General features: G+C 43.3%; 1 protein-coding gene across 8 annotated transcripts in view; it reads right to left on the bottom strand.

Moving 5' to 3' along the window:
* Positions 1-22,354: 22,354 nt before the first annotated feature.
* The window catches only part of prdm16 (PR domain containing 16), a 378,806-nt gene continuing 374,835 nt past the window's right edge, over positions 22,355-26,325 (bottom strand). For 6 of the 8 annotated variants that reach the window (XM_072448686.1, XM_072448682.1, XM_072448680.1 and 3 more), the window contains 3 exons: positions 25,316-25,621; positions 24,105-24,282; positions 22,356-23,940 (listed from right to left, as the gene is read on the bottom strand). In XM_072448686.1, coding sequence (XP_072304787.1) covers positions 23,806-23,940; positions 24,105-24,282; positions 25,316-25,621 — 619 coding nt within the window. In that variant the 3' untranslated portion in view covers positions 22,356-23,805. Of the gene's footprint in view, positions 23,941-24,104; positions 24,283-25,315; positions 25,622-26,325 lie in introns of all 8 variants that reach the window. The other 2 variants (XM_072448679.1, XM_072448683.1) reach the window with 2 other exon arrangements.

Consider the following 26,325-nt stretch of genomic DNA (forward strand, 5'->3'; position numbering starts at 1 on the left):
CCCTCGCGCTAAAACCGAACTATAACTGGACTTAAGCTCCTCTAAACAGCGGATCCGCGCTTCTAACTCCGTAACCCTGGCAACCAAAACTACCACTACACTGCACTTCACGCACCTGTCATCAGAGAAGGAGCCAGGGTTCTGACTCGACATATGACAGCTCAAACAGGTAAAGGTAGATCCAGCCATGACGCTAGCGGCTAGGCTACGCTAGGCTAGTTCAGGCTGGAGCTAGAGAGTGAGGAGGGCTTTTTAATCCACGAAATAATGAAAAGCGAGCGGCTTGAGGCTCCGGATTGTTTGCGGAGATTAAACAATGTTTCATAGGGACATGGCAATTTCCCAGCATCTCGTGTCCTTTGACCCTCTAAATACCTTTAAATCATAATCAGAAAGGGTTTTATTGCCATTATCTGTTAACATAATTCACAAACTAGGAATGACTTTGGCATTGAGCTGCAACACACAACAATAAATAAGAGTAGTGGCAATATATATCAAAATATATAAAAAAGGACAAGACTTTTTTTAATTTTTTTAATTTTTGGGATTTTACAAATAAAATAAAATAGACTTGGACTGAATATATGCACAATTTACAGTTGATCAGAATAGTACAAAAACATATTCAATAATTGCTGCATAAAGCAAGTTACTTGCTTTATGTCTTTCTTAGTAGGATTCAAGTCAAAACTTTTTATTCTTTATCAAAATGTTTCCATCTGCAGCTGGCTGCACGGGAGGATGTAGTGTGTTTAACTCTGTTAACTCTCTCTGGAGGGAGTCCGGGGTGGTGATGGGGGAGTCTGTGATGGTGAGGGGGGGCTGTTACTTTCCTGAACTCCACGATCATCTCCACTGTCTTCTGGGCGTTGAACTGCACCAGGACACAAGCCGGTCCACCTCCCTCCTGTAGACAGACTCATCCCCGTCCGAGATGAGCCCGATGAGGGTGGTGTCGTCAAACTTGATCAGTTTTACAGAGTCGTTGCTGGAGATGCAGCAGTTTGTGGACAAGGAGAAGAGCAGAGGAGAAAGTACACAGCCCTGTGGAGCTCCTGTGCTGTACGAGTGTCTGAGACATTCTTCCCCAGACGCACACACTGCCTCTGTCAGGAAGTCAGTGCTCCCCCTGCAGGTGGAGTCAGGCACGTTGAGCTGGGAGAGCTTGTCCTGGAGCAGAGCAGGAGGTGCTGTTGATGCAGAGCTGAAGGCCACAAACAGGATCCTGGTGTAGGTTCCCGGGGAGTCCAGGTGCTGCAGGGTTAAGTGGAGGGCCAGGTTGATGGTGTCGTCCACAGGGAGGTGAAGGACTTGAGGTGGGGGACCAGATGCTCAGATGACTTCATGATTACAGACGTCAGCACCACAGGCATGTAGTCATTAAGTCCAGTGATCCCGGGCTTCTTGGGGACAGGGACAATGATGGACTACTTGAAGCTGGGACATGACTCCAGGAAGTGTTAAAGATATCAGTGAAGATGGGGGCCAGCTCTGTAATATTTGATTGTACATCTCATCATGGGTCTTTTATTTCGATAAATCACTTGCTCTCATTTTACATGGGTTTTAATTCGGTATTTATGTTTTTACTCGGTCACTCCACTGTCTTCCATTTACAGTTTTATCCCAGAACCCCCAAACCCCGTCGCACATGTATTTTAAGCAACATGTTATTTTGCCATTCAGTTTGATTTGTTTATTTTTGCAGTGCTTTGTTTGCATTTTGTGTATTTTCTTTTGTTAGTTATTTGCATGAATTCTGTTTAATTTACTACATTTGTGTCCCTTGTAACCTTAACCCTTTACATTAGTCCAACACCTTTAACTTCTGTGATATTTAAATAAAACAAATGCAGTTTGTAGTTAATCCACCTCTCTTTATTGTCCAGACCTAGTGCAGCTTTAATCTGGTTCAGTTGTAGCTTTAATTGTGGGGCCAGGGTCCCATTCCCTGGGTGGCGTTGTTGGTGCTGTTACTTTAGGTCTCATATCCACCGCTCATGTCACATGTCTGCTCAGGTGATAAAGCCCATGTTAGAGGCAAGACAAGTTTATTTGTAGAGCACATTTCATACACAAGGCAATTCAAAGTGCTTCACACAGCAGGAAAAATGCAATAATTTCATCATAAAATGACAAAGAAATGACAGAAACAGAAATACAATAAAATTAACTAAATTAAAAATTATCAATCCAACTGATTGTCTAAACTAATAACTAACTAAATCCTTTCAGTCATATGCACAGCTAAACAAAACTGTTTTTAGCTTAGGTTTGAACATTGTCAGAGTAGAAGCCTGTCTCTGAAATGCAGATTCCCCATGTTTAGTCCTGACTCTGGCACCAGCAGGAGGCCGGTCCATGTTTAGTCCTGACTCTGGCACCAGCAGGAGGACGGTCCATGTTTAGTCCTGACTCTGGCAGCAGCAGGAGGCCGCTCCATGTTTAGTCCTGACTCTGGCACCAGCAGGAGGCCGGTCCATGTTTAGTCCTGACTCTGGGCACCAGCAGGAGGCCGGTCCATGTTTAGTCCTGACTCTGGCACCAGCAGGAGGTCGGTCCATGTTTAGTCCTGACTCTGGCACCAGCAGGAGGCCGGTCCATGTTTAGTCCTGACTCTGGCACCAGCAGGAGGCCGGTCCATGTTTAGTCCTGACTCTGGCACCAGCAGGAGTCCGGTCCATGTTTAGTCCTGACTCTGGCACCAGCAGGAGGTCGGTCCATGTTTAGTCCTGACTCTGGCACCAGCAGGAGGCCGCTCCATGTTTAGTCCTGACTCTGGCACCAGCAGGAGGCCGGTCCATGTTTAGTCCTGACTCTGGCACCAGCAGGAGGCCCGTCCATGTTTAGTCCTGACTCTGGCACCAGCAGGAGGCCGGTCCCTGAGGTCCTCAGAATCCGAGATGGTTCATATGGCACTAACATGTCCAAGATGTACTTTGGTGCTAGGCCATGGAGAGACTTGTACACAAGCAGAGCTGCTTTAAAGTCTCTTCTCTGAGCCACAGGGGGCAGTGCAGAGACCTGAGAACAGGACTAATGTGATCATACTTCCTGGTTCTAGTCAGGACCCGAGCAGCAGCGTTCTGGATGTACTGCAGCTGTTTTACAACTCGTTTGGAGAGGCCAGTGAGCGGCCGTTACAGTAGTCTAATCTACTGGAGACAAACGCATGGATAAGTCTCTCTAAATCTGGTTTTGACACTATATTTTGATTTTGGCAATGTTTTTTATATGGTAAAAAGCTGCTGATGTTATTGATTTGACGTGGCTATTAAAGTTCAAGTCTGAGTCCATTATTACCCACATATTTCTAACTTGGTTTGTAGGTTTTAGAGCGAGACTCTGGAGGTGACCGCTAACACTTTCTCTTTGTTTCTGTGGGCCAAAAACGATTATTTCAGTCTTGTCTGAGTTCAGCTGGAGAAAGTTGTTTTGCCTCCACAAACTGATCTGTTGGATGCAGTGACAGAGTGAATCTACTGGTCCAGATTCACCTGCGACAGTGAAACATAGATCTGAGTGTCGTCTGCATAATTGTGATAGGACACATTTTCACTGCGTATCAACTGACCTAACGGCAGCATGTAGAGGTTGAACAGAAGGGGACCCAGGACTGACCCTTGGGGCACTCCACAGGTCAGGGTCACGTGGTCTGAGACACAGCTACCAATTTCAACAAAGTACTTCCTGTCTTCCAGATAGGACCTTAACCAGTTTAGGGCAGTGCCAGTGATGCCCACCCAGTCCTCTAGTCTCTGTAAGAGGATCCCATGATCGACAGTGTCAAAAGCAGCACTCAGATCTAACAGAATTAAGACTGAGGCTTTGCCCGTGTCAGTGTTCAGGGGGATGTCATTTGTCACCTTGACAAGAGCAGTCTCAGTGCTGTGATGAGGTCTAAAACCTGACTGAAAAACATCAAATGAGTTGTTTATTAAGAGGAAATCTGTGAGCTGTTGTAAACAACATTTTCAAGGACTTTGCCCCAAAATGGCAGATTAGAGATGGACCGGTCATGACTCAGGACTGCAGCATCAAGACTGCTCTTCTTTAGGAGAGGCTTTATGACCTCAGTTTTCAAAGACATTGGGAATGTTCCAGATTGAAGCAACATCTTAACTATGTGAGTGATGGTGCTAACAAACTGTTCAGCACAGACTTTAGAAATCTGGAGGCTCACACATGGAGGCAGCATGTAGATGAACTCAGACTGGTGATGATCTCATGGACAGTTTTGTCAGTTACTGGTGCAAAGTGAGTTAGCTCTAAGTGTCTTGGTGGTTTTAGGGTTATTTTTTGCATTGTGGGATTTATAGCATGTTTAATGCCCTGAACTTTGTCATTAAAGAATAATGCAAACTCATTACACTTGGATGTGGAAATGAGTTCTGGAGCTGGAGGGTTTGTTAATCTGTTTCCTGTGTTGAACAGGACACGCGAGTTGTTACTGCAGCTTCCAATAATTTCAGATAAATATCTTTCCCTAGTTCTACATAAAATGAGGTTGTACATGTTCAGCTTTTCTTTGTAAATCTCTTTTTGAACCTGGAGCTTTGACTTGCGCCATTTCCGTTCGGCCCTGCGGCACTCCCTTTTCTGTGCCCTGACCCAATCATCATGTCTCCATGGCAACTTCTGCTTATTTTTAACCATTTTAGCCTTCATAGGGGCGATGGTGTCCAGAACATTCAAAACACTAGATGTAACAGAGTTCAACAAATCATTTACATTAGAACATGAGACATTTTCAAAGTTTATCATTTCCATAAACAGTGCACCTGTGCCATCACTTATGTGTCTCCTCTGAACAACTGCAGGACCAACCGGAGGTTTGGGAGAAACAGACAGGTCAAAGAAGACACAGAAATGATCAGACAGAGCAACATCGATCACATTAACATTTGAAATATTTACCCCCTTTGTACTTATGAGATCTAGAGTGTGCCCTCTGCTGTGGGTGGGGCCTCTCTGCTGTGGGTGGGGCCTCTCTGCTGTGAGTGGGACCTCTCTGCTGTGGGTGGGGCCTCTCTGCTGTGGGTGGGGCCACTCTGCTGTGGGTGGGGCCACTCTGCTGTGGGTGGGGCCACTCTGCTGTGGGTGGGGCCTCTCACATGCTGAGTAACACTGAAGGTTTCAAGGACAGCATCAAGCTCTTTAGCGTTTCTGTCTCAAATATTATCAACATGCACATTGAAATCACCTGTAATGACCAAACCATCAAAGTCTGTGCATATGACTGAAAGCATCTCAGTAAAATCATCAATACAACTTTGGCAGTGCTGGTGAGGCTTGTATAAAACAATGAAGAGAATGGATGGAGACCGTTTTAGCTCCATTTTAAAAGATACATACTCAAATGATGAAAACACCCCAAAAGACAACCTGCGGGTCATTATTTCATCTCTAAAGACAGCACAGACTCCACCCCCTTTTTTGTTTTCTCGTGTTTCAGATTCAAACTTAAAGTTGGGTGGAGCAGATTCTATCAGAACTACATTTCCTGCGTTTTTGTCAAGCCATGTTTCAGTTAAAAACATAAAATCAAGATTATAAGAAGAAATAAAATTATTAAGAGAGATTTGTTACATAAGGATCTGACATTTAGCACAGCAAGTTTCAGACTAGTTTCAGTCGGACTGGGCTTTATCTTTTCACAGGGAATATGAATCACATTTCTCAGATTGGGCCTGACTCGCATTTTGTTTTTCCATCTGTGTGATGATGTGACTACAGAAATAGCACTAGGGGGGTTCTTTAACATAGGGCCCCGGGTTGGTTTGATTTTTAATATGCCAATAAGTCCCGGCAACGCTGAGACCCAGCGCATCCTAGCTATGGGAGATACCAGGTGAAAGAGGTTGGATGGGTGGTGGGGCTTTTGTAGCCGAGGAGACTTTAGGACCAGGTGAGAGAGCATAACATGAACAGTCCTTTGTTCAAGGTAAGAGAATGTGCAGCGTGGAAATGAACAATCGGCAGTACTGCTCTACAGCTTGTAGAGGCCACTAAAATACACTGTGACTTCCAGACAAGCTTCAGCTGCAGAAGGGAGGGGGAAATGGGCTTATTTGGATATATTTTGTGACTGTTTGAATGAAAATTAAAATCATAGTTCAATAACTTGCTTACTTTTTTATTTTGTACAGGGGAAGATCTCAATGAGAGAAGCTCTGTTTTTCATGGGGACCCTGTGTTCTAAAAGCATACATAAAACAAGTACAGAATATCAAAATACAATGTGAAAAAAACATTCAATAAGTTAAATATAATATCACATGAATACATAACAAGTGCTTTCGTTCATTTGCCACTGGTTTATAGACATGAAAGTACAAGAACATTTGCAAAACAGGCTCGGATGAAAATTTGGTTTGGAAAAATATTTAAATGTCTTGTCTGGGATCAGTCACATGGATATCAGAGGCATCAGACTAACAAGACCATTACATTTGTGGTCACAGAGAAGAGTAAGATAACACGCTTTCTAACATTGGTCATATTTTGTTTTTCTTTCTTGCATTGCCATTGAAATAAAATTGGATGGATATCAATATTTTGACTTTCCTTCTCTACGGTAAGACATTTTACACTTCTATTGTGGGCAGATTGGGATTCAGAAAACATTGCCAAGTGTAAATCACACTTGTGCTAAGTATTATTACTCTTTTCATAGGTGCCAGTTTGGTGTCATCCTACCACACCACTACCAAGTACTACTTCATCAACACTGCATTACAATGGAATGAAGCTCAACAGTACTGCAGACAGCACTACACGGACCTGGCCACCTTTTGGAGCCTGGACGATGTCCATCGAGTGGAGAGACCCAGTGGATATGGAGGGAATGCCTGGATTGGACTGTTTGATGATCCTGCTTCATGGAGAGGAATCATGGGTAACGACTCCAACTCATGGAGATGGTCTGCTACTGGGACCACCAGCCCTGGAGGGTACCAGAACTGGGCATCGGGTCAACCAGACTATAGTAATGGGGGACAACAGTGTGTTAAAATACGAAATGGATATTGGTATGACCGTGGTTGTTCGGATAAGTATCCAGTTGTTTGTTTCACAGGTAAGAGTATAGCATGTTTATATGTGGCTTGTGGACTTTATCATTATAGGAGAAGTTACTCTGAAATAGGAATAAGTTTGAGTTGACTTTTCGGACTATACAGCGCTCCATAAGCCGCGCAAATGAAATTTACAAAGAAATAATAAATTGTACAAATACGGGCCGCACTTGTCAATAACCCGCAGGTGCGCTCGTTGTAACATGAGATATTTACACAGAAAGATTGCTCCATGGTAGTAAGATAAGATGACCTTTATTTTTCCCACAGTGGGTAAATTCCAGTGTTGCAAAACAGATTAGACAGATTAAGAACATAAGTATAGTAATAAAAACAGATAACTTGTATACTCTTAATAATAATAATATCAACAACACTCTCATTTACAGCTGTTTTGTGGACAGAAAATATTGCACCAGGGATGATTGACATTATGTCACAGTATTGCACATGATTATGAAAGCTGAACGACACATGTTCAGGGCTAAAAGTGTTTGTTATAAAGTCTGACAGCAGCAGGAAGGAAAGACCTGTGAAAAGTCTCCTTCACACAGCGAGGGTGGATCAGTCTCTCACTGAAGCTGCTCTCCAGAGCGGACAGAGTGTCCTGCAGGGGGTGACACTCATGGTCCAGCATAGATGTGAATCTAGCCAGGACCCTTCTGTCCCCCACCTCCTGCACCGAGTCCAGAGCACAGCCCAGGACGGAGCTGGACTTCTTGATGACTTTGTCCAGCCTCCTCCTCTCCCTCTCTGTGATGCTGCTGCTCCAGCAGACCACACCTACAGGAGCTGATGCACCACAGAGTCATAGAAGGTCTTCAGGAGTGGCCCTGTCACTCCAGAAGACCTGAGTCTCCTCAGGAGGTAGAGCCGACTCTGGCTCTTCCTGTACAGTCTGTGTTATGAGTCCAGTCCAGTTTGTGGTTCAGATGAACACCCAGGTACTTGTATGAGTCACTCTCTCAATGTCCCGTCCCTGGATGTTCACTGGTGAGGGGGCAGCAGAGTGGTGTCTGCAGAAGTCCACCACAATCTCCTTGGTCTTGGTGTCGACGAGCTGACACCAGTCCACAAAGTCCTGCACTAGTCCTCTGTCCTCCGCATCATTGTCGTCCGTGATGAGTCTGATGATGGCAGAGTCGTCAGAGAACTTTTGCAGGACACAGCTGTCCGTGTCGTGTCTGAGGTCTGCAGTGTAGAGGGTGAAGAGGGTGTCCGAGTGTCAGACACACAGTCCCGGGTTCTTAGAAACTGGGGTCGTTTTGTGAGGTAGTCCAGGTGTTGAAGGCGCTGGAGAGATCAAGAAACAGAATCCTCACAGCCCTGCTGGGCTATTTCAGGTGAGAGAGAGAGCGGTGCAGCAGGGAGATGACGGCGTCCTCCACTCCGATGCCAGACCGATATGCAAACTGCAGCGGGTCCATGGCTGAGCTCACGGTGGAGCGAAGGTGGTCCAGGACTAGCCGCTCCAGTGTCTTCATCAGGTGGGACGTGAGAGCCACTGGCCTGAAGCTGTTGAGGTCTTTGGCGCGTGGTGTCTTGGGCACGGGTACCACACAGGAGGTCTTCAGACCTGTGGTACCACCCTCAGCTTCAGGCACATGTTGAAGACGTGCTCCATAACTCAACACAGTTCATCTGCAGGACTTAAGGAGCCTGGGGCTGATGCCGTTTGGTCCTGCTGCCTTCTTCACTTTAATCCTCTTCAGCTCACTCCTCTGTGTTGCCGTGACAGTCAGTGGTTGGCAGGGGGACTGTGTGCTGGGGGGATGGTTGGGTCCGGGTGGAGTGGTGAGCTGATGGGCTGAAGCAGAGGTGTGAAGAGGGTGTGGTCCATTGTCCAGCTGTGAAAGTGAGAGCATGCAGCTGTGCAGGGGGAGGGGTGGGTGATTGATAAAATCTCAGGAAGTGAGAGTTTAGAATGTTTACCCTCTGTAAGTCCCCCTCCGTCTGGACAGGGGGGACTTTGAAGCCTGAGATGGTTTTCAGCCTTCTCCACGCTCCCTGAATGGTTCTGCTGCAGCTGCTCCTCCATCTTCCTCTTGTAGCTGGCTTCTGCCTGCCTGATCTTCCTCCTCAGCTCCTTCTGCACAGTTCTCAGCTCCTCCTTGTTCCCTGATTTGAAAACTCTCTTCTTCTCCCTCAGCAGAGCTTTCAATTCACGGTTAATTAACGTCTTGTTTGGAAAACACAGCACCGTCCGAGAGGGAACAGTGTAGTAAACAGAAGTTCATGTAGTCTGTGATGCACTCTGTGTTCTTTCTTTATTTCTTCTTTCTTCTGTGGACCAACCCCCCTATTTTCTTTTCTTTTTTACAAAATAAACATAACATAACCTGACCAGAGAGACAGGGGGGGGGAGGGGGTAGCTCGTCTAGGGCACCAAATGTGCTGGCTGGCCGGCTCTGATTGAAGCTTCAAAGCAAAATGGGTTGAAGCTGAAAATACGTAATATTTGTCATCTTGGGGGGTTAAACCTACATTTCGTCTTTTTTTTGCTTTGAAGACGGTGAGGTGAAGGTTTTAAGCAGGGAGAAAAGATGGTTTGAAAGAGGAGTCAAGGAAGCTATTTTTGTTAAAAAAGAAAGACCTTCTTTAAACAGAAATGGAGGGCTTAGGTTTCATCTTCCTGTTATTTATAATGGGTTACTGAACCCCTGGAAAGGTAAAGGACATTCAGATGCCAATCAGGTACTCAGGGTGGTTGAGCCAGGGTCTCACAAAGACAAAGAGGATTCTAATAGCCCATTAAGATTCTGAATAGGCTAGCTCGGTAGATACAAGGGGGAGTTTCTGTTGAAACAAACAACTCTTTCTACTTCAGGAAGGCTCCTCCCAATGGGCGGGTCTTACCACAGAACAGTATTAATATCGGAGTTCTCGACCTAAATTCTGTTATTGACAATGACTCTTGGATGAGAGTCGAAACGTCTATTTTTTCAAACTGAGTCCAGATGACTACAACTGAAGCTTTTTCTACTTTGAAGCTTCAATACATCGTTGTGGCAGTCATTGTTTCGAAATGCTAAAAAACTCTCGTGCGTGGGGAGCGGGGTTGGTGCAGAAAAGTTGGAAAAGCGTTTTTGCGGCATGACGCCGCGCAGATAATGATCAAGAGATTTGGCTCTAGTAACGTGCTACGCACTGACCGGAAGAAGGAAACAAAACAAACCCGCATGAGGTTTCAGCCAATCACAGAAGACGTGAGATTCTCACGTCTTCTGCTTCTGTCACTCTGACATGTCTGAGGTCTAAACTCAGGCAATTGACAATTACAGGTTTTGACAAGAAACATTAGTTTCTCACTCTCTCATCCGCTTGAGACTGTCTCAATGTGGTCATCTCACAGTTTGGGTTGAATGGGATGTGCCGTAGGGCCACTAGGGCCCCTAGGGCCCGTGGACCATGTGGATTGAGTAAACAAACATCACAGGTAGTGATGGCCAAATGAAGCCCCATGAACCATTTGAGGCTTTAGCCAATTGTATCGATACATGAGTCGATGCCTCGCAAGGTGTTTCATTTGCTCCACTACGCCATCTTGTGCTCAAAAAAATGTAATGCATGTGAAATAGTACAGCGTCACAAACCAAACAATAACCGATTTTATTGAGAAAATAACACCAATACACAAAAAATACACACACAAAAAATGATCCACCCAACGATGCATATTTATTCCATAACAATAGATTGTGTCATATGATTCAACAATAAGGCTTGATCAGGTCTCAATCTTATATTCCCCTGGTCCCAGGGCAGATGCAACTCTAATCAGCCACACAGACTTCTGAAAACTCAAGGTTTATATTAGTATTTATCTATTTCAACTATCTGAGCTTTCTCAGACCCAGGCACTGCCACGGATTATGAGGCAGTTCATTTGTGCTTGTTCTCCTCCTCCAGACGCTGCTTCAGATCATCCTGATGGAGCTTTAGTTTAAAGTCTGTATCAGAACTTGACTCATTGATCACTGTTGCAAAATGAGGCGATCATCACACATTGACACAATTGGAGAGCGTAAGTGAATCAACGCTTTGGTACTCATTCACCTTAATAAACATTTCTTCTATAATGTGCCATTCAGATATAAAATTATTAAGGCCAAGTATTTCCTGTTTGAATCATTTAGTGAGCATTTGTAATGTAAAGAGGCATTAGGGATGTTATTACTGTAGACATACGTGCTCGGTGCTTGTGCTGTTAGATATAATCAGCACCTTCCTGTGCTTCTGAAATACAAACCTGAGTAATAAACCTGAAATACTAAACTGAACTGTCATTCTAACGCAACCACTAACTGACACTGACTGACCCACGACACCCACAATGCACCGCGAGACATTGCGCGCTTCTATTTGAAAGTGACACGTATCCTGAACCAGTCACGTGACCAGAAACAAAGGTGAAGCCTCGCTTTTGTCGGTCACGTGTTTTTAAGCAAAATGACACAAGCCTCGAAGCCGGGCTTCATTTGACACGCCCCTTTTTACTCGGTACAAGCCTCGAAGCCTCGGCTTCAAATGACCCATCACTAGCGACAGGTGACATTATTTGGAGAGTTCATAACTTCTACAGATAAACTTACCAAAGGATGTTCAGGGATGTTCACAAGAGGTGAGCAGGGTCTTTCAAGCTACTATCATTTAACAACGCGTTAACATTTTATGTGAAGCCAGACAAAGTCTTTTTTGAGACGATCCCTTAGCATGTTCACACAGCACCAACCACATGAGCAACCGCAACCAGGCACCTTTTATAGGCCACTGGGTTAAATGGGCACTCCTACTCCGAGGACCAGGTAAGTTCCTAATCTTTCTAAAACAGCAAAGATAAAAGTGTCAATATACATACTTAAATCTAATACAAAGCATATTCTTTATTTAATTTACTGTGCACAATTTCATCCTTACCATATATTTTAAAACAGTTAACTCCCTAAAACACCCCGCCTATTTTCCCACAATGTTCTGCCCCGGAACCTTCTTAACGTGCTCTAGCTCCCTGGGGACAGCAACACAGGGAAGAAGAACGCAACAACAACAACAACATGCCAAAGGCAAAGAAGAATTATATAAATGCAGGTCGATTAACGCCCGCTGGGATGTTTGGGACATACGCTCCAGGATCCCTGGCCAGCCTGGTGAAGACGAAGGTAAAGAAGAGTGGGTCTGCGCTGTGGGCGGTCTGGAGAGACAGGAGATGGCGGAGGAGAGTGGATCGATGTTCGGTGGCGTTCTGGACGGCGAGGAGGAGCAGCCTTTTCTGGCTGCTGGTGCCCGGAAACGTAAAAAGTCCCTTAGCTCACCCAAGGGTTCTGGAAATGAGCAGCAAGATGAAGCTGTTGATGTTGGGGATGAGAGCAGAGACTGTAAGGTGATCATAAAGCTTGCACAGGATAATGCGTCCTTTAAGGAGTGGAATCCAGTGGAATTGACAAAGAGCCTGCATGTAGCTGTGGGAGTGATCAAGCGTGCGAGTGTCCTTAGGGACGGCTCGCTGCTGGTCGTGTGCAAGGATCAGCAAAGGAAGGCGATCGGAACTAAACGTCTGGGTGGAAAGGACATTCTTGTGTCTGATGCTGAAAGAAACACGGTCAGAGGAGTTATCGTAGGTGTCCCTACGGCGACGTCTGTAGTTGAAGTAAAGGAGAATTTGACTGGAGCTAAGGTGGTGGACGCAAGGTGGTTGAAGGTGACCCGGTCTGGAGTGAGATGTGACAGCCTGTCGGTAATGGTAACACTTGAAGGTAAATGCCTGCCTCGTGAGGTGTTCATTGGGTACATGTGCTATACCGTCATATGTTCCACCACCCTGCGTTGCTTTAAGTGCCGGCGCTTTGGGCATATTGCAGCGGTGGTAAATGTGCTGGAGATCCCGAGTATGGGAAGTGTGACGAAGGAGCAAAACTGAAGTGCTGTAACTGTGAAGAACGTAGCTCTGCCGACGGGGGATGCACGTTTAGCAAAAGAGCTGCTGAGGTTCAGAAAATGAAGGTCTCGCAAGCTATTTCCTATGCGGATGCAGTCAAAGTGTCAAGTAAAGAGGTTAAAGAGAGAGGAGCCTGCGCTGCTCCCAAGAAGTGTGAAGGTTCCAAGTGTGGAGGTTCCAAGTGTGGAGGTTCCAAGTGTGGAGGTTCCAAGTGTGGAGGTTCCAAGTGTGGAGGTTCCAAGTGTGGAGGTTCCAGAATTAATGAGAATACCTTGGTTGTGGATATTAAGGATTTTCTGCTCTTGTTGTTGTTGTTGTTGTTGTTTTATGGCGGTTGGCATCCGAGTGTTGCATTACCGCCAGACTTTATTCTTCAGACGTTTATGGTGGATGTTATAAACTGTGCTGCTCAAACTCAAAGGAGGAATGAAAGGATCAGGATCATTACTAAAGCTGAAGATTCCTTGGAACAAAAGAGCTTGAATGGCCAGAAATAGAAAACCGGCTAAAAGCGCTAAATGGGAGTCGGAGTGATGGGGATCTACTTTTGGGGAATCGGAGTGATCAGAGTGAAGAAATAGAGGTTGGGACGGTCTCCTGTCCTCGCCCAGTCTAATAGATGCACGGCTGCCAAGCAACGACATCAGTGGAAATATCAAAGCCTAAAGAATCAAGCCTAAAGAATAAAGGTGTACAGCGGAAGCGCCGAACATCAAAGAAGGAGAGGAAGATGAAGAAGAGTCAGCCCTGGAATAAAGCCGGTCGAACTCTGACATCAAAGAAGGACACTCTGAAAGATGAAATCGAAGGAATGGAGTCTGGCGGTGCTGCGGCACTTGGATGCAGATCGCCATAGAACAACAACAACAACAACAACACTGGAAGTCAAAGCACTGGAAGAAGAACTTTTAGGACTACGACAAAGTCTAAGGAATAAAGTCTGGCGGTAATGCAACACTGGGATGCCAACCGCCATAAAACAACAACAACAACAACTCTTTTGGCCGGCGCACCTAAAATGGCTGACACATAAGGTAAGTTAACATTTCATTTTGTTAAACTGATCAGTTAGTTCTTTAAAAACAGGCAAAGTCAAAGTCCAAGAGCTGTGGTGAATTTATTGTGCCAAACTCTAAAGTACAAAAACAGTGCAAAAGAGTGAGGAAGACCGATGTCCAAAAAACAAAAACACGTTCCAAGGCAGAGTTCAACTTTATTTCACGACACCTTTAACCTGTCCGCCGGCGAGCATTTTCCAAATTACAAAAGTTCTCTTACATCATAACTTTTATTTCCGTGGTCAATTCCAGCAAGTTATACATCATTTTAAAGCTCATTTTCTCATCAAAACGAATATGTCATTGATTTACATTGAATAATATGCCCCAAGAAGCAATTGCCAATAGTTTGTGAAAAAGTCTCAACTTTTACAAACGCATGTCCTGTTTGCTGTTTATGACGGACGAAACGGCTTTAATTCTGTACATCCTTGTACTCAGTCTGTCCGTAAGGAACCATTAAAAAAAAAAATACACTTATTAGAAGTTTTCCGATTTCGAGATATTGTCAAGTAAATAAAGTTTTCTTCGTTGACGCATTTCTCCGTCCATAACAAATGACCTGTTTGACTTATAAGATGGTGTTTGGCATCGATCTCTTCCTCAGACTTTTACCTACAGAATGAGACCATCCACTGTCACCGGGTTTGTTCTCTACAGCCTCCGGAGGAAAAAATGCGCCGCTTCCGTAGCGCGCGTCCATCTTTGTTCTTTGCCCTTAGCTACTGCTAACAGTCACGTAGGAGACTTTGATTGACGTATTATTCTAGCCAATAAGAATAGCTTTCGAATGGTGGGCAGGACAAAGGCCTTATTCACACATAATTCTCCCTGTTCTCATGCGTAAGGCTGTCAGAGCCTAGATATTTCTTCATTTTGCGACTAGATTTTACGCATCACGTTTTCTGATTTTATTAGCCTTTTGGACGCGCATTTTGTTAGATATATGTATTATTATACCAATACAAAAATAAAATTAAAATATTATGATTTTTTTTTTTTTTTTTTTACCTCAATTCCTGGGTAAACTCATATTTACACATTTTCACATTCATTGTTTTCAGCAGTTATAATAGATATTAGTGGTCTACAAAACATCAAAATGTATATTTTATGATCATAGAGGAGCTAAAATTGTAATAAAACAGTTTGGCACATATTTGGATCACTTTGGATGTTCCGAATATACTTTTTGATACAAAAAGGTCAAAGCACCAAAATGCCTGTTCCTAGAGATCTGAAACTTTACACAGTTGTTGTCAACAAGATAAACATCATGTACAGTGAACAGCATATGCACACAATGAAGTATGTCATGCTCAGGACCATTACAAATTAACAATATTCAGGCGAGACTAAAAAAGGATGTTTTGTTTGTTTGGGCCTCTGTAGTGTAAGTTCTGAAGCCCTGACAGTGTGACATGTGCACATCTGCAGAAACTAGAAGGTCTAAGCTTTCTAATGATGCATCACACTCACATGTGGAACATAAGATCCTCTTTTAATAAGCAATGCCATTTGGGTCCAACCAGTGTGCACAGGGCGAAATAGGTGGATGGAAACAGGTTAACTATCCAGGACTCTCTAAGTACCCCTGTTACCTGCTCTGTGACTGATGACAGACTCACCCCTTTATCCTTCACTTGCCCCTCCCACTGAACCCAACAGGGAGTTGGCCATTGTGGGCGGAACCCAGTATTTTAACACCTCATACTTAATTTTTTCCCACCTTGGCTTTTCAGTCAAAAGGCTTGAAAATGTGTCAAAATGAACTTAACCCATGTGTGATTACAGGTAATTCCTTTGATTTTTAATACAATTCCAAATGTGGGCGTAGCAAGCACATTAACAAAAATGGTTATTTTTTGTGATAAAACTTGTGTTTCTCTGGAATGACATGTTCTATTTCCCGGCATTAAGATACATTTTGTGTAAAATGATGAGCTGAACACAATGATGTATAACATAGCTAGGTTATACAAAAGCTCTACAGCGCCCCCTTGAACATTTAAATGAGGTCAAAAAATTGACTTAGATATAGTCAAATCAAATTTGGCACATTCTTCTTACCATTCTGATTGATAAAGCCAGGGATGGCATACCTCCATCAGCAAGTATGTTACCGTGGAAACCTGACAAATATTGTCATTGATTTATATGTGTTTTTGTTTACAAGCATTTTGAAAGGGATGAAAAAATGTTGCGGGGCATCAAAAGTTATTCATATTTTTATTCTAAGTGTCACGGTCTCTGTGTGGGCGGAGCCGCAAATTTGACCGACAATTGTGTTCATTTGCACTGGTTAGCCCATCATTAGCCACGTACAATGTGTCGCTGTCTTAGTTCTTAAATAACACTCACAATGTTAGCGCCATCTCTGTAAAATGCAGAGAGCAGTCTGAAGGCCGGTGGCCCGCGCCGTTGGATGCCGCTTGCGGCTTTAATTTTAAATGTTCTTGCCTGTTGCTTTCTAAGCTTCCAAGAAAGCAATTTAGAGAATTGTGAACCACTTTCATAATATGATTGTTTGCTGAAGAGTATCTTTCAAATGTCTCTGATCTTTTTTTCTTGTAGCATTTGGAGGTTCTCTTTTTCTGCATGTTTAGCTTCCAAAAGTTAATTTGCTCTGTAAATCATTTAGTTTTTCTTGCTTTTGTTTCTTTTTTGCTGAGGCAAAAGCAGTTACCTTGCCCTTTTAAACGGCCTTTGCTGCATCCTCCCCCCCAAAAAAGTATTGGGTATTATGCCGGGTTGTTCGAGTACAGGCCTTGAGTTATTTAGAGAGTGATGAGAATTCTTGGGTGAAATCTGTGCTTACAACATGGAAAGAATTGATCAAAACATAACCTAAACAAATATGTTAAAATCTTAAACCGGATGGCTTAACCAAGATAATATTTTCTAATGTCTAGATGATACAATCATGCAGTGTTCATTTTACATTACAGGACCCTTGACACCAGGACAGAAAAACTACACCCTGGTCTCCACCTCCATGAGCTGGGAGGATGCTCAGAGCCACTGCAGACAGCACTACACAGACCTGGCCATGATCGAAGATGAGACTGAGAACACTGCAGTGACCTCCCTCTATCCAGACGCAGTTGTGTGGATCGGCCTGAACAGAAAGCCCTGGAGGTGGTCCGACGGGAGTCAAAGCAATTTCAGAAACTGGCAGTCCCGTAGTCCAGACAACTATAATGGGGATCAACACTGGGCTGTGGAAATGTCATCATATTTGTGGAACGATCATCCAATCTCTTCTACATTGCCATTCATCTGCCACAAAGGTGAGAGAACCTGGTCATCTTTTCCATCTGCACATTTACTGTCTGTAAACATGACCTACAAGCTCGTCTTGTCATCTTTAGCCGAGGTGCAACAAAGTCGTATCATGCTGAAGCTCCAGGCTGGTGTTGACCTTTCAGAGCCAGCAATTTACAACCAAATAAAACAGCAAGTAAATAAAGAACAGTTAACTTTCTTTGAGAAGATAAATGTTTCAACTTGTGTGTGAAATGTGTTGTGTTTCGATCAGATTGAAGATGAAATTCATCGCAAGGGAGTGAAAGATTTCAAGCTCAAGTGGACCCGTGCACCTCACAGAGGATAATCATGCTGCCTGTGATCTGCTCTTCAACATGTTTAAAAGTGGGAACATTGTAATCTGGCTGAACACCACTTTCTCCATGATTTCTGAAAAAGAATACGCAGAGCGTGGCCTATGCACCGAGTGTGCAACAAGCTTTCTAAATGAGGCCCCTGTGACGCAGTAACACTCACAGAAAGAATACACGTTTTAAATTTGTAGAAAAATAAAAACACTTGTAACTAAACAAAAGCTAAATTGATAATCCTGCAAAACATTCCAGGTAAAGCAATCACATCTTCATGGACACGAGCAGGATGTGGACCCTCCAGAAATGTTAATTGGGAGTAATTGCTCGTGTCCATCAATCTCCATCTCTAAACTACTTTGTGATTGGCTCATTGGACTGAAGGAGAGCACATGTCTATAATAATCTCTTTTTGTTTAATCCTTTACATTTACCTTGAGTAATTCTAATACTTTTTAATTGTTACACGAGTCCACTTTCCACAATGTGTAAATCTATGGTGACAGTGATTCTTTTAAGTTTTTCTGAATCACCTTTTCACAATCAATAATGACTATCACTGACTGTATTGATTTTTCTGCATTTATTCCTTTTTGTCAACCACCTGAAAAAAGGGAACTTTAAAGATTTTGGACATGGAAAGATTATGGAAGTTTGTTTTAACTTCATTACAAGTCTCGAAATATACTTTTTAGTGATGTTTGCTTCAGCTTTGAAGTGGGGATTGTCCTTCAACAGCAGCTTCACTCCTTTTTATAATTACAAAAGAGATCTTTTGTGCAAAGCGTGTTAAATAGAGAACATCACTCAAAGTATAGCTCAACCTTAAACACTGACACACGTGAGGATCTTCTTTCACCTTCTCTCACTTTTTATGTTCAAATAATGCTAAAACTATTAATTAATAGTGTGGTGAGTGTCATTGGCGGAGTTGAATACTATTTTATAAAAGGACTCCAGTTTAACTTTCTTACAGCTTTACGAGTGGTGAGTAATCATAGTCCTTTTTGCTTTTTCCCGTGTTTGATTCTCTGCGTGTTAGATTAGATTTTGTTTTATTTTACTTAGCAGATGATATAATATTGGCTTTTTGTTTAATAATTTACATTTACCTTGAGTAATTCTAATATTTAAATGTATTACTTGATAAAAGGGAACTTTCAAGCTTTTGGACATGTAAAACATTATGGAAGTTTGTTTTAAGTTAATTACAAGTCTTAAAATATACCTTTTTGTATTGTATGCTTCAGCTTTGAAATGGGAACTGTCTTTTAACAGCAGCTTTACTCCTTTTTGTCCATCCATCCGTCCATCTGCGTCAGCCAAGACAGTCCTACAACATCCAGGACGTATCTCATTCACCCCCAGAGCCCTGTCAATCACCTCAGTGACATCAGCTTTGGTGATGGACGAGTCTTCCTCCGAGTCCTCAGTCTCTGCTACTTCTTCATAAGATGTGACAGTAGGATTGAGGAGGTCCTCAAAGTATTCCTTCCACCATCCAATGACATCCCCAGTCGAGGTCAACACGTTTCCACCCGCACCATAAACGGTGCTAGCGAAGCACTGCTTCCCCCTCCACGAACTCCTCCCAGCCCCGGGATTTTGCCTCTGCGACAGTGCAAGCTGCAGTAGGCCTGGCCCGCCGATACCAGTCAACTGCTTCTGGAGTCCCAAAGATGCCTGAAAGACCTGACCTCCCTACTGGGTTCGGGGGTGGCCACTGTGACCGGCACCTGAGACCTATCGAGGAGGTTGTGAACATGGTCCACTCAGACTCAATGTCCCCAGCCTCCCCCGGGATCTGGGCGAAGCTCTCCCGGAGGTGTGAGTTGAAGACCCTGCTGACAGAGGGCTCCACAAGACGTTCCCAAAAGACCCTCACAATGTGCTTGGGTCTGCCAAGTCCGGCTTCCTCCTGATCTCTCGTCATTTATCTCCGGCCTAGGGTGTCCTGGTGCCATGTGCATTGATGGACACCCTTGTGCTTGAACATGGTGTTCGTTATAGACAATGTGTGTCTAGCAAAGAAGTCCAATACCTTAACACTGCTCTGGTTCAGATCGGGGAAGCCGTTCTTCTCGATATCACCCCTCCCCAAGTGCCACTGTCATTGTCCACATGGGCGTTGAAGTCCCCCAGTAGAACAATGGAGTCTAACCTCGGTTGGTGCACTGTCCAGTGCCCCTCCCAGGGACTCCAAAAAGGTTGGGTACTCCGCACTGCTGTTTGGCCCGTAAAAAGTAATTTTCATTGATCATTTTTTGGTTCTTATTGTTACCTGCAGGACAATTTGGAACTGCTCTTTGTTTTCAAGTCCCTCCACTTTTTCAGCCCAATGGAAAGTCTTAAGTGCATTGTCACATTTTACAGATCATTCTTTGGGTCTCGCCTGACTTCAGTTTGTGTGATCGAAGTGTTTGTGCTGAGCTGTTATAATGTATAATCCCAATAAAGACAAACAAACATTTATGTAATGGTTGATTCTTCTGAAATATGGAGGCGCTCAGTGTGTTCAGTGTCAACTCTGGTCACGTCGGCTTGTCTTTATGCACAATATAAATGGCACTTTTGATTACACAGTGAGCGGATCTCGTGTTAAAAAGCACACAGGTTTTATTGCATATCAATTTCATGTATAAATTCTTCATAGCATTGGAAAGATTACATTTGGTATACATCGCTATTCTACAGAATTAACATCAGAGTCATATCTTTTCAAGGAAATTTCTCTAAAGTACATTTTCAATAATCACAAGCATCAAAAGAACTGCAATTTCAGAATTGTTCCATATTATTCTACAATCTTTTTTTGTTTTAATTATCTCTGCTCCCATGTCTCTCCGAGGTCCCTGCCCAAAAATCTGTAAGGCAGTCCAAAACTTGAAGTCAAACCTACTAACCTACCCACATGTACAATAAGTGCATCTACGGATTTGTTTTTATTCTTTTTTTTCTTCATTTTTTGATTCGATACACGTTTCACAAATGGACATCATTATGACTGCTAAACACGTCATGCACAAGATCTTTTTGTTTTCATAAACATAACAGAGGCAATATACAACTCAAACCAAACAAGCACCATCCATTGAACCCATATCCTCCACGCTTTTTTTCTTCTTCAGACAATGCACCATTCTTCAAAATACTATACAGTTCAAATGAAACGATGTGTATATTTAAATTTCTCCTGTAACAGTTTGGGTACAGCAACCGTGTTCTTTTTGCCGACTTATCTCAGCAGCCTTTTGACGGAAAATCTCCAAATGCCTCGGATGTGTTGGCTTTACACAGCGCATACTTCTTACAGTAGTCCATGACATGAAATAATTACATAAAAACCAATGTCAGCCTTATCACACTGAAGGATTTACTCGATACCAAAATGGACAGGGTTTCACGTCTCTCGGTTTCAAACTGACATATGTTACGTTATTGTGGTTTGGTCTTGGGGCTCTCGCTAACGAATGATTTAGTTCTCGACGAGTCAAGCTATTACTTCTATTGAACACTGAGACCTTTTAAGATGCTATTAACCAAATAAAGGTTGAAATATGGTAACTGAAGGCATCTAGATGTCAAATATTTACACGTACACAGAATTATTGGTGAAAATCTGCCATTTTTGAGTTTATTATGCTATTGTTGTTATAAAAAGTTCTTATTGAATGTATTTATTAGAGTGAGTTGAGTCAAGATAACAATATTGATGGTCAAAATACAATTACGATCGCAGCTCTACTTTCTATCGATATTTCACGCCCTCTGCTGGTGACAGTAAGAATGAAACATGAGGAAACAGTAGGTGTCTTGCTACAGACTAATGTCATCATCACAAACACATTTCGACCGCAGAATGTCTGTTTACATTGAGGCTGGTAGTAGTTTACAGAAAAGTCATCTGAATTGGATTTTTGTTCACTTAAAAAATCATGAATAATTATGAATGTTTTGATGTGGTAAAGCGTGAAGCTCCTCCGTGTTTTTCCTGCATGTTTGAGTAGTCCTGTATTGACATATATTCCAGGTTAGAGTGCTCAGAAAATCACTGTTTTCACCTACCCCCTATCCACATCCCTGCACTCAGTTGCATTTATTTGAGAAATTAAGACACAAAAATATTATTGCGTAGTCATTTCCCAATAATAATAATGACTAAATAACTATTAATCTACTGCTTGGTCCAGTGAAATGTCAGAGGCGGGGCTAATAAGTTCTGCAGTTTTGAACAGAAAGTCAATGGACCCGTTTCTATTATCAAGCTGTTTTAGATCAACATTCTGTTTTTCGATGGACAAAATGTAAAATTATGATCTAGTTGAGTTATTGTTGAAAAAAACAAAAACAAAGAAACATTATGAGTCTCCTTTAAAGTCCTCACACCTTCACTAGACTCTAATGTTTAGGTGCGGATTGGAGAATTTAGTTGTTTCCGTGTGAAATCCTTGATGTTGAGAGAGCAATCTGACCAAAAAAAGGGTTTTGCCTGTTGTGTTTCACCTTAAAGAAAGTTACATTTGTGTTGCAGCTTTTTTACCACTGTCCTCTTGAAATCTGTATTGAATATTGAGGCTTTTCCTTTCAATCTAAATGAAACAATCACATTTTAAACTGTTGTGACACACGCACAAACATTGATTGTGGCTCTAAAATGTGAACGATGGCCACTGCATGAAATGTGATACTTTTATCAAACGTTTAAGCGCGAAACCCTGCCCATTCAGCGAGAAAACGATGTATCTGGACGAGCGACATCCTTTTATCAGTAGAACCATACAAAACATGACAAGACGCTGCAACATTGTACGCGTTACCCTGCCCCTTGCTGTCCAAAGGAAAGAAAATACAGTGCTTTTATTCATGTACTGTTGGTGACGTCCAGGAGACCAGAGCCACGCGTGGCTTGGTCCCGTGTGGTTTTTAAGTGCTTGTTTTTGAAAAGATACAGCATTAGGAGTAGTTCAGGTACAAGACAGAACCAAGGCGACAATTCTGGTCTATCTACAGTTATCTACAGTCAGCCACAGTGACACGAGGGACTACTGACCATCTGAGAGGACTTTGAGGAGTTAGTGTGTATTTTAGGCCGTTGGGTTTTCCATGATGGGCAAATGTTGATGAAAATGACGGACGGGGGACAAATCAACGGGGCATTTTCCAGGTTTCCAATGGAACAGTTTGCCCCAATACTACTTAAACTATATTTAACAATTTGCATATTGGGTAAAAGTACAGAAAAAAGACCAGATAAGGCCAAGGGGGATGAACAAAAGCTAACTACGGTTAAAATGTATATAAATAAGAGCAGTAACTTAAAAAGTTGTTTCCAATTTGGCACGCAGAGACTCAGAAGCTCTGCTGTGTTTGGATACACATCTGTTCCTTCTACAACATAGGGATAAAATTCATTACTTCAAACACAAATCTACAAATTAATAAATACACACTCGCAAAATCAATGTTTCTGTGTGAAGTGAAAACTACGAGCCGCTCTGAAAAACAAATGATTGTCAGAGAACCAAAGGATTCGGTGGGTTATTTGGCACATGATCAGCTACCACTACTTTACATCATATGACAGTATCATACAATTTGGTCCTTCTCTGAAATAATAATATTAACATGAAGCACAGACGTGCTCAAACAATACTGTGGTATCTAACAGCAACAAGCAAAATGAGATTCAAATCAATTCTGTTCACACGGGAGATGAATAAAATCACTTTAGTCACATTTCAGCTTCATCTGTGCTATAATTCAAATCATGTGGATGTTCAGATTAGTCTGGTGCTAATGCTGATTCTGCAGTTGCAACTTAAAGAACATCAGTGAGAATTCAGTGACCAGTGGGGAGAGACAGTCCAATGCTATGCTCCAGGCTGACTCCAGTGAAACAGTGCCACCTGGTGGACATGCATTACAAATGCAGTGCTTGTGGAGGCTGAACAGTCTTTCAGAGTGTCTGTAGGTGTGGAAAGGGGACATCAGAGCAGTCCTTCATGTGGACAGGGTCCGAGACAAGCTGTCTCTGAGACAGACTGTCTCTGTGTCTCAAACCCCATTGTCTCCTTCACTTGTGCTCTCCCCCCCCCCCTGTCCCCTCTGCCCCGCCCTCAGATGTGGTTGAGTGGGTGAAAGCTGCTTGTCTCAGACGGTCCTCCGCCCATACTCAGCCAAGCGTCCAGCGAGCTCTGGGAGGGTGCGTGCAGAGGGTTGTTCTCCGACAGGGACAGCATCATTGCATAAGCCTGTAACACAAGAGACCACCAGGTAAATGCACCGTCTTCACTGTGGGGTCATTCAAGCGTTTCCCCGGCAGTATTAGGAATAGTAGTCAGGAGAGACTACTTCAATCTGAACATACAACACCAGCAAACACCAGTCTTGTATTTGCCTCGGGCCCAGCACATACCTGCGTTTTAGCCTGTCTGTACAAAGTCTCTTTCAAAGCCTCTGATTCTAGCGAGGTGTTAAAAATGTCTTTAACATCGAAGGGCTGCTCCTCACTGGGGCCTTTCCTCAGCCCTTGGAGGCTCTTGGGAAAGCTGGGCAGCCCCTCTAAGTCCAGGAGAGCCCCTTCCTCCAAGCACCTGCGCAGCAATGAGTGGGCGCGCCATGGAAGGAGAGGGCGTGTGGACAACGGGCATGAGCAGTGATAAGGATGGTTACAATGCAATGGGATGGCAGGGAAAGAAGAAAGAGATAGGAACAAGTTATTAGACGGAGAAAAGGAATCTTAGTTTGAGAATGTTTAGAGAAAAAGCAAGAAAATAGTGTTTACTTGGGTTATTTTAGTAAGACAGTCATACTGGTGGAGTAGAGCTGCAGGATTTTGGAAATGATCACGAGATGGCTGTTCATACTGCAATATCGATGTTTGAATATACTTTTTGAAACAACAATTTCAGTTATATTAAAATAAATATGCCTGCCAAACATCCATGCGTTAAAATAAACTTTAAAAATAAACTTAACAGAGACAAAACCAAGGCTAATTTAGACTAAGAAAAATCTTGAATAAACTATGACTTTTTAAAGTTTTTATTAAAGCTGAAGGACCTTTGTGTCTTGGTGTTTATTTAATTATTTAATTTGTTGCAATATAAATCATTGCGTTATTGATCCAAGTGATACGATTTTGCCTGTAAAGCTGAAGTCCACTATGTCCGACTCACAACTTTAAAGGACAAATATTTAGCATCATTTGTATCGTTATTGTCCTTTAAACATGCTCTTGATTAGCTCAACTTTAGCATCCCATGTTTCAGAACCAAAAGAAAAGTGTTTAAAAACTTTAATGCCACACTTTTCTCATGCTAGGAATGTACTTTCAGCTCCCTCTACTGGCTACAGAGGGCATTACATAGAGAGATAAACAGTTGCTAGCTTTTGTCCAACATGCTAACACAGCCCTGCACTTGTAACGCTCGTGATTTGACTGCAAAACCTGTCTAGCGATGATTTGTGGACTCAAAAACAGTGCCGATCTCAATATCACAAATACACGATGACATCACACATCAGGAACATTTGAATGTGTCCTTTAACGTGCTCATTTGGCTCCTCCTCCAAAAGCCCTTGGGAACAGACCGTGCTATGCTACCGATCAGCCGGTTAGCTCACCTGCGCGTGTGTTCGTAGCTCATTGCTAGCGGGGCGGCGTCCTCCTCCTCCTCCTCCTCCTCGTACGCCCCCGTCGTGAGCGGAGAGGCCCCGGCGGTGAGCGGGCAGGGGGACTCGGGGGCCCCGGCGGTGAGCGGGCAGGGCGACTCGGGGGCCTCGTCGTGGGAGCGCTCCGTCATGCTGCCTTCCTCCTCCTCCTCGTCGTCACCGTCCACCTCCTCCTCTTCCTCCTCCAGCCCCCGCAGGCCCAGCTTGGAGGTGCTCACGCCGTGGCCTGGCGGGCGCTCGTCCTCCGCCGTGTCCAATCTGAGAGAGGTAAAGTCAGGTTAGTGTTGCTTTCTGTCCGATCTGATCCGGCGCGCAGGTGAGTGTAACAGTAGATTCCGCGTGTTTTGCATTAATAGAACTCACGCTTCTAAGTGTGCAGTCTTAGTCACGGCAAAACGCGCTGGAGAAAATGTGGTAAACGGGTTTAAAATGTGCATTTGCGATATAAAGGCGCGCAGCAGACAGGGAAACGGGCGCGCGCTCTCGCCGGGACCGTGCGCAGGGACAGAGCGGCACCGTCACAGACTCCTGCAGCATTTTGGCAAAACATTTCTTCATGCGCTCTTATCTTTTGACTTGATACCGATTTCATTTAATGCTATTTTGCGTTGTCGGCAGTACTTTACAAAAATGTTTTATAATAATTAATTGTAGTTATATTGTAGAAATCAATCATCTAAGTGCGGCGGATCCGTAAACCAAGTAATAAAATAACTGCGGCCTTATTTGTATTGTTATTGACCTTTAAACAAGCTCTGAGTACCTTTGTTTTGGCATCTCATATTCAAAACTTTGCACAGAATAACGTAACCTTGGCGATTGAACTCAGGGGCATCTCCCTTGTGACAATACACTGCCAGAACAGTGTTTTGTTTTCCTTCTTTTTTATTAAAATACAGTATAATGGCTTACAATAACATTTAGCATTGCCAAATATATATTTTTTAGCCAGGACCCAAATG

Source organism: Eucyclogobius newberryi, unplaced genomic scaffold, assembly GCF_026437365.1.
Source record: "Eucyclogobius newberryi isolate DKJ021-1_F unplaced genomic scaffold, fEucNew1.0.hap1 SCAF_17, whole genome shotgun sequence".
Lineage (NCBI taxonomy): Eukaryota > Metazoa > Chordata > Actinopteri > Gobiiformes > Gobiidae > Eucyclogobius > Eucyclogobius newberryi.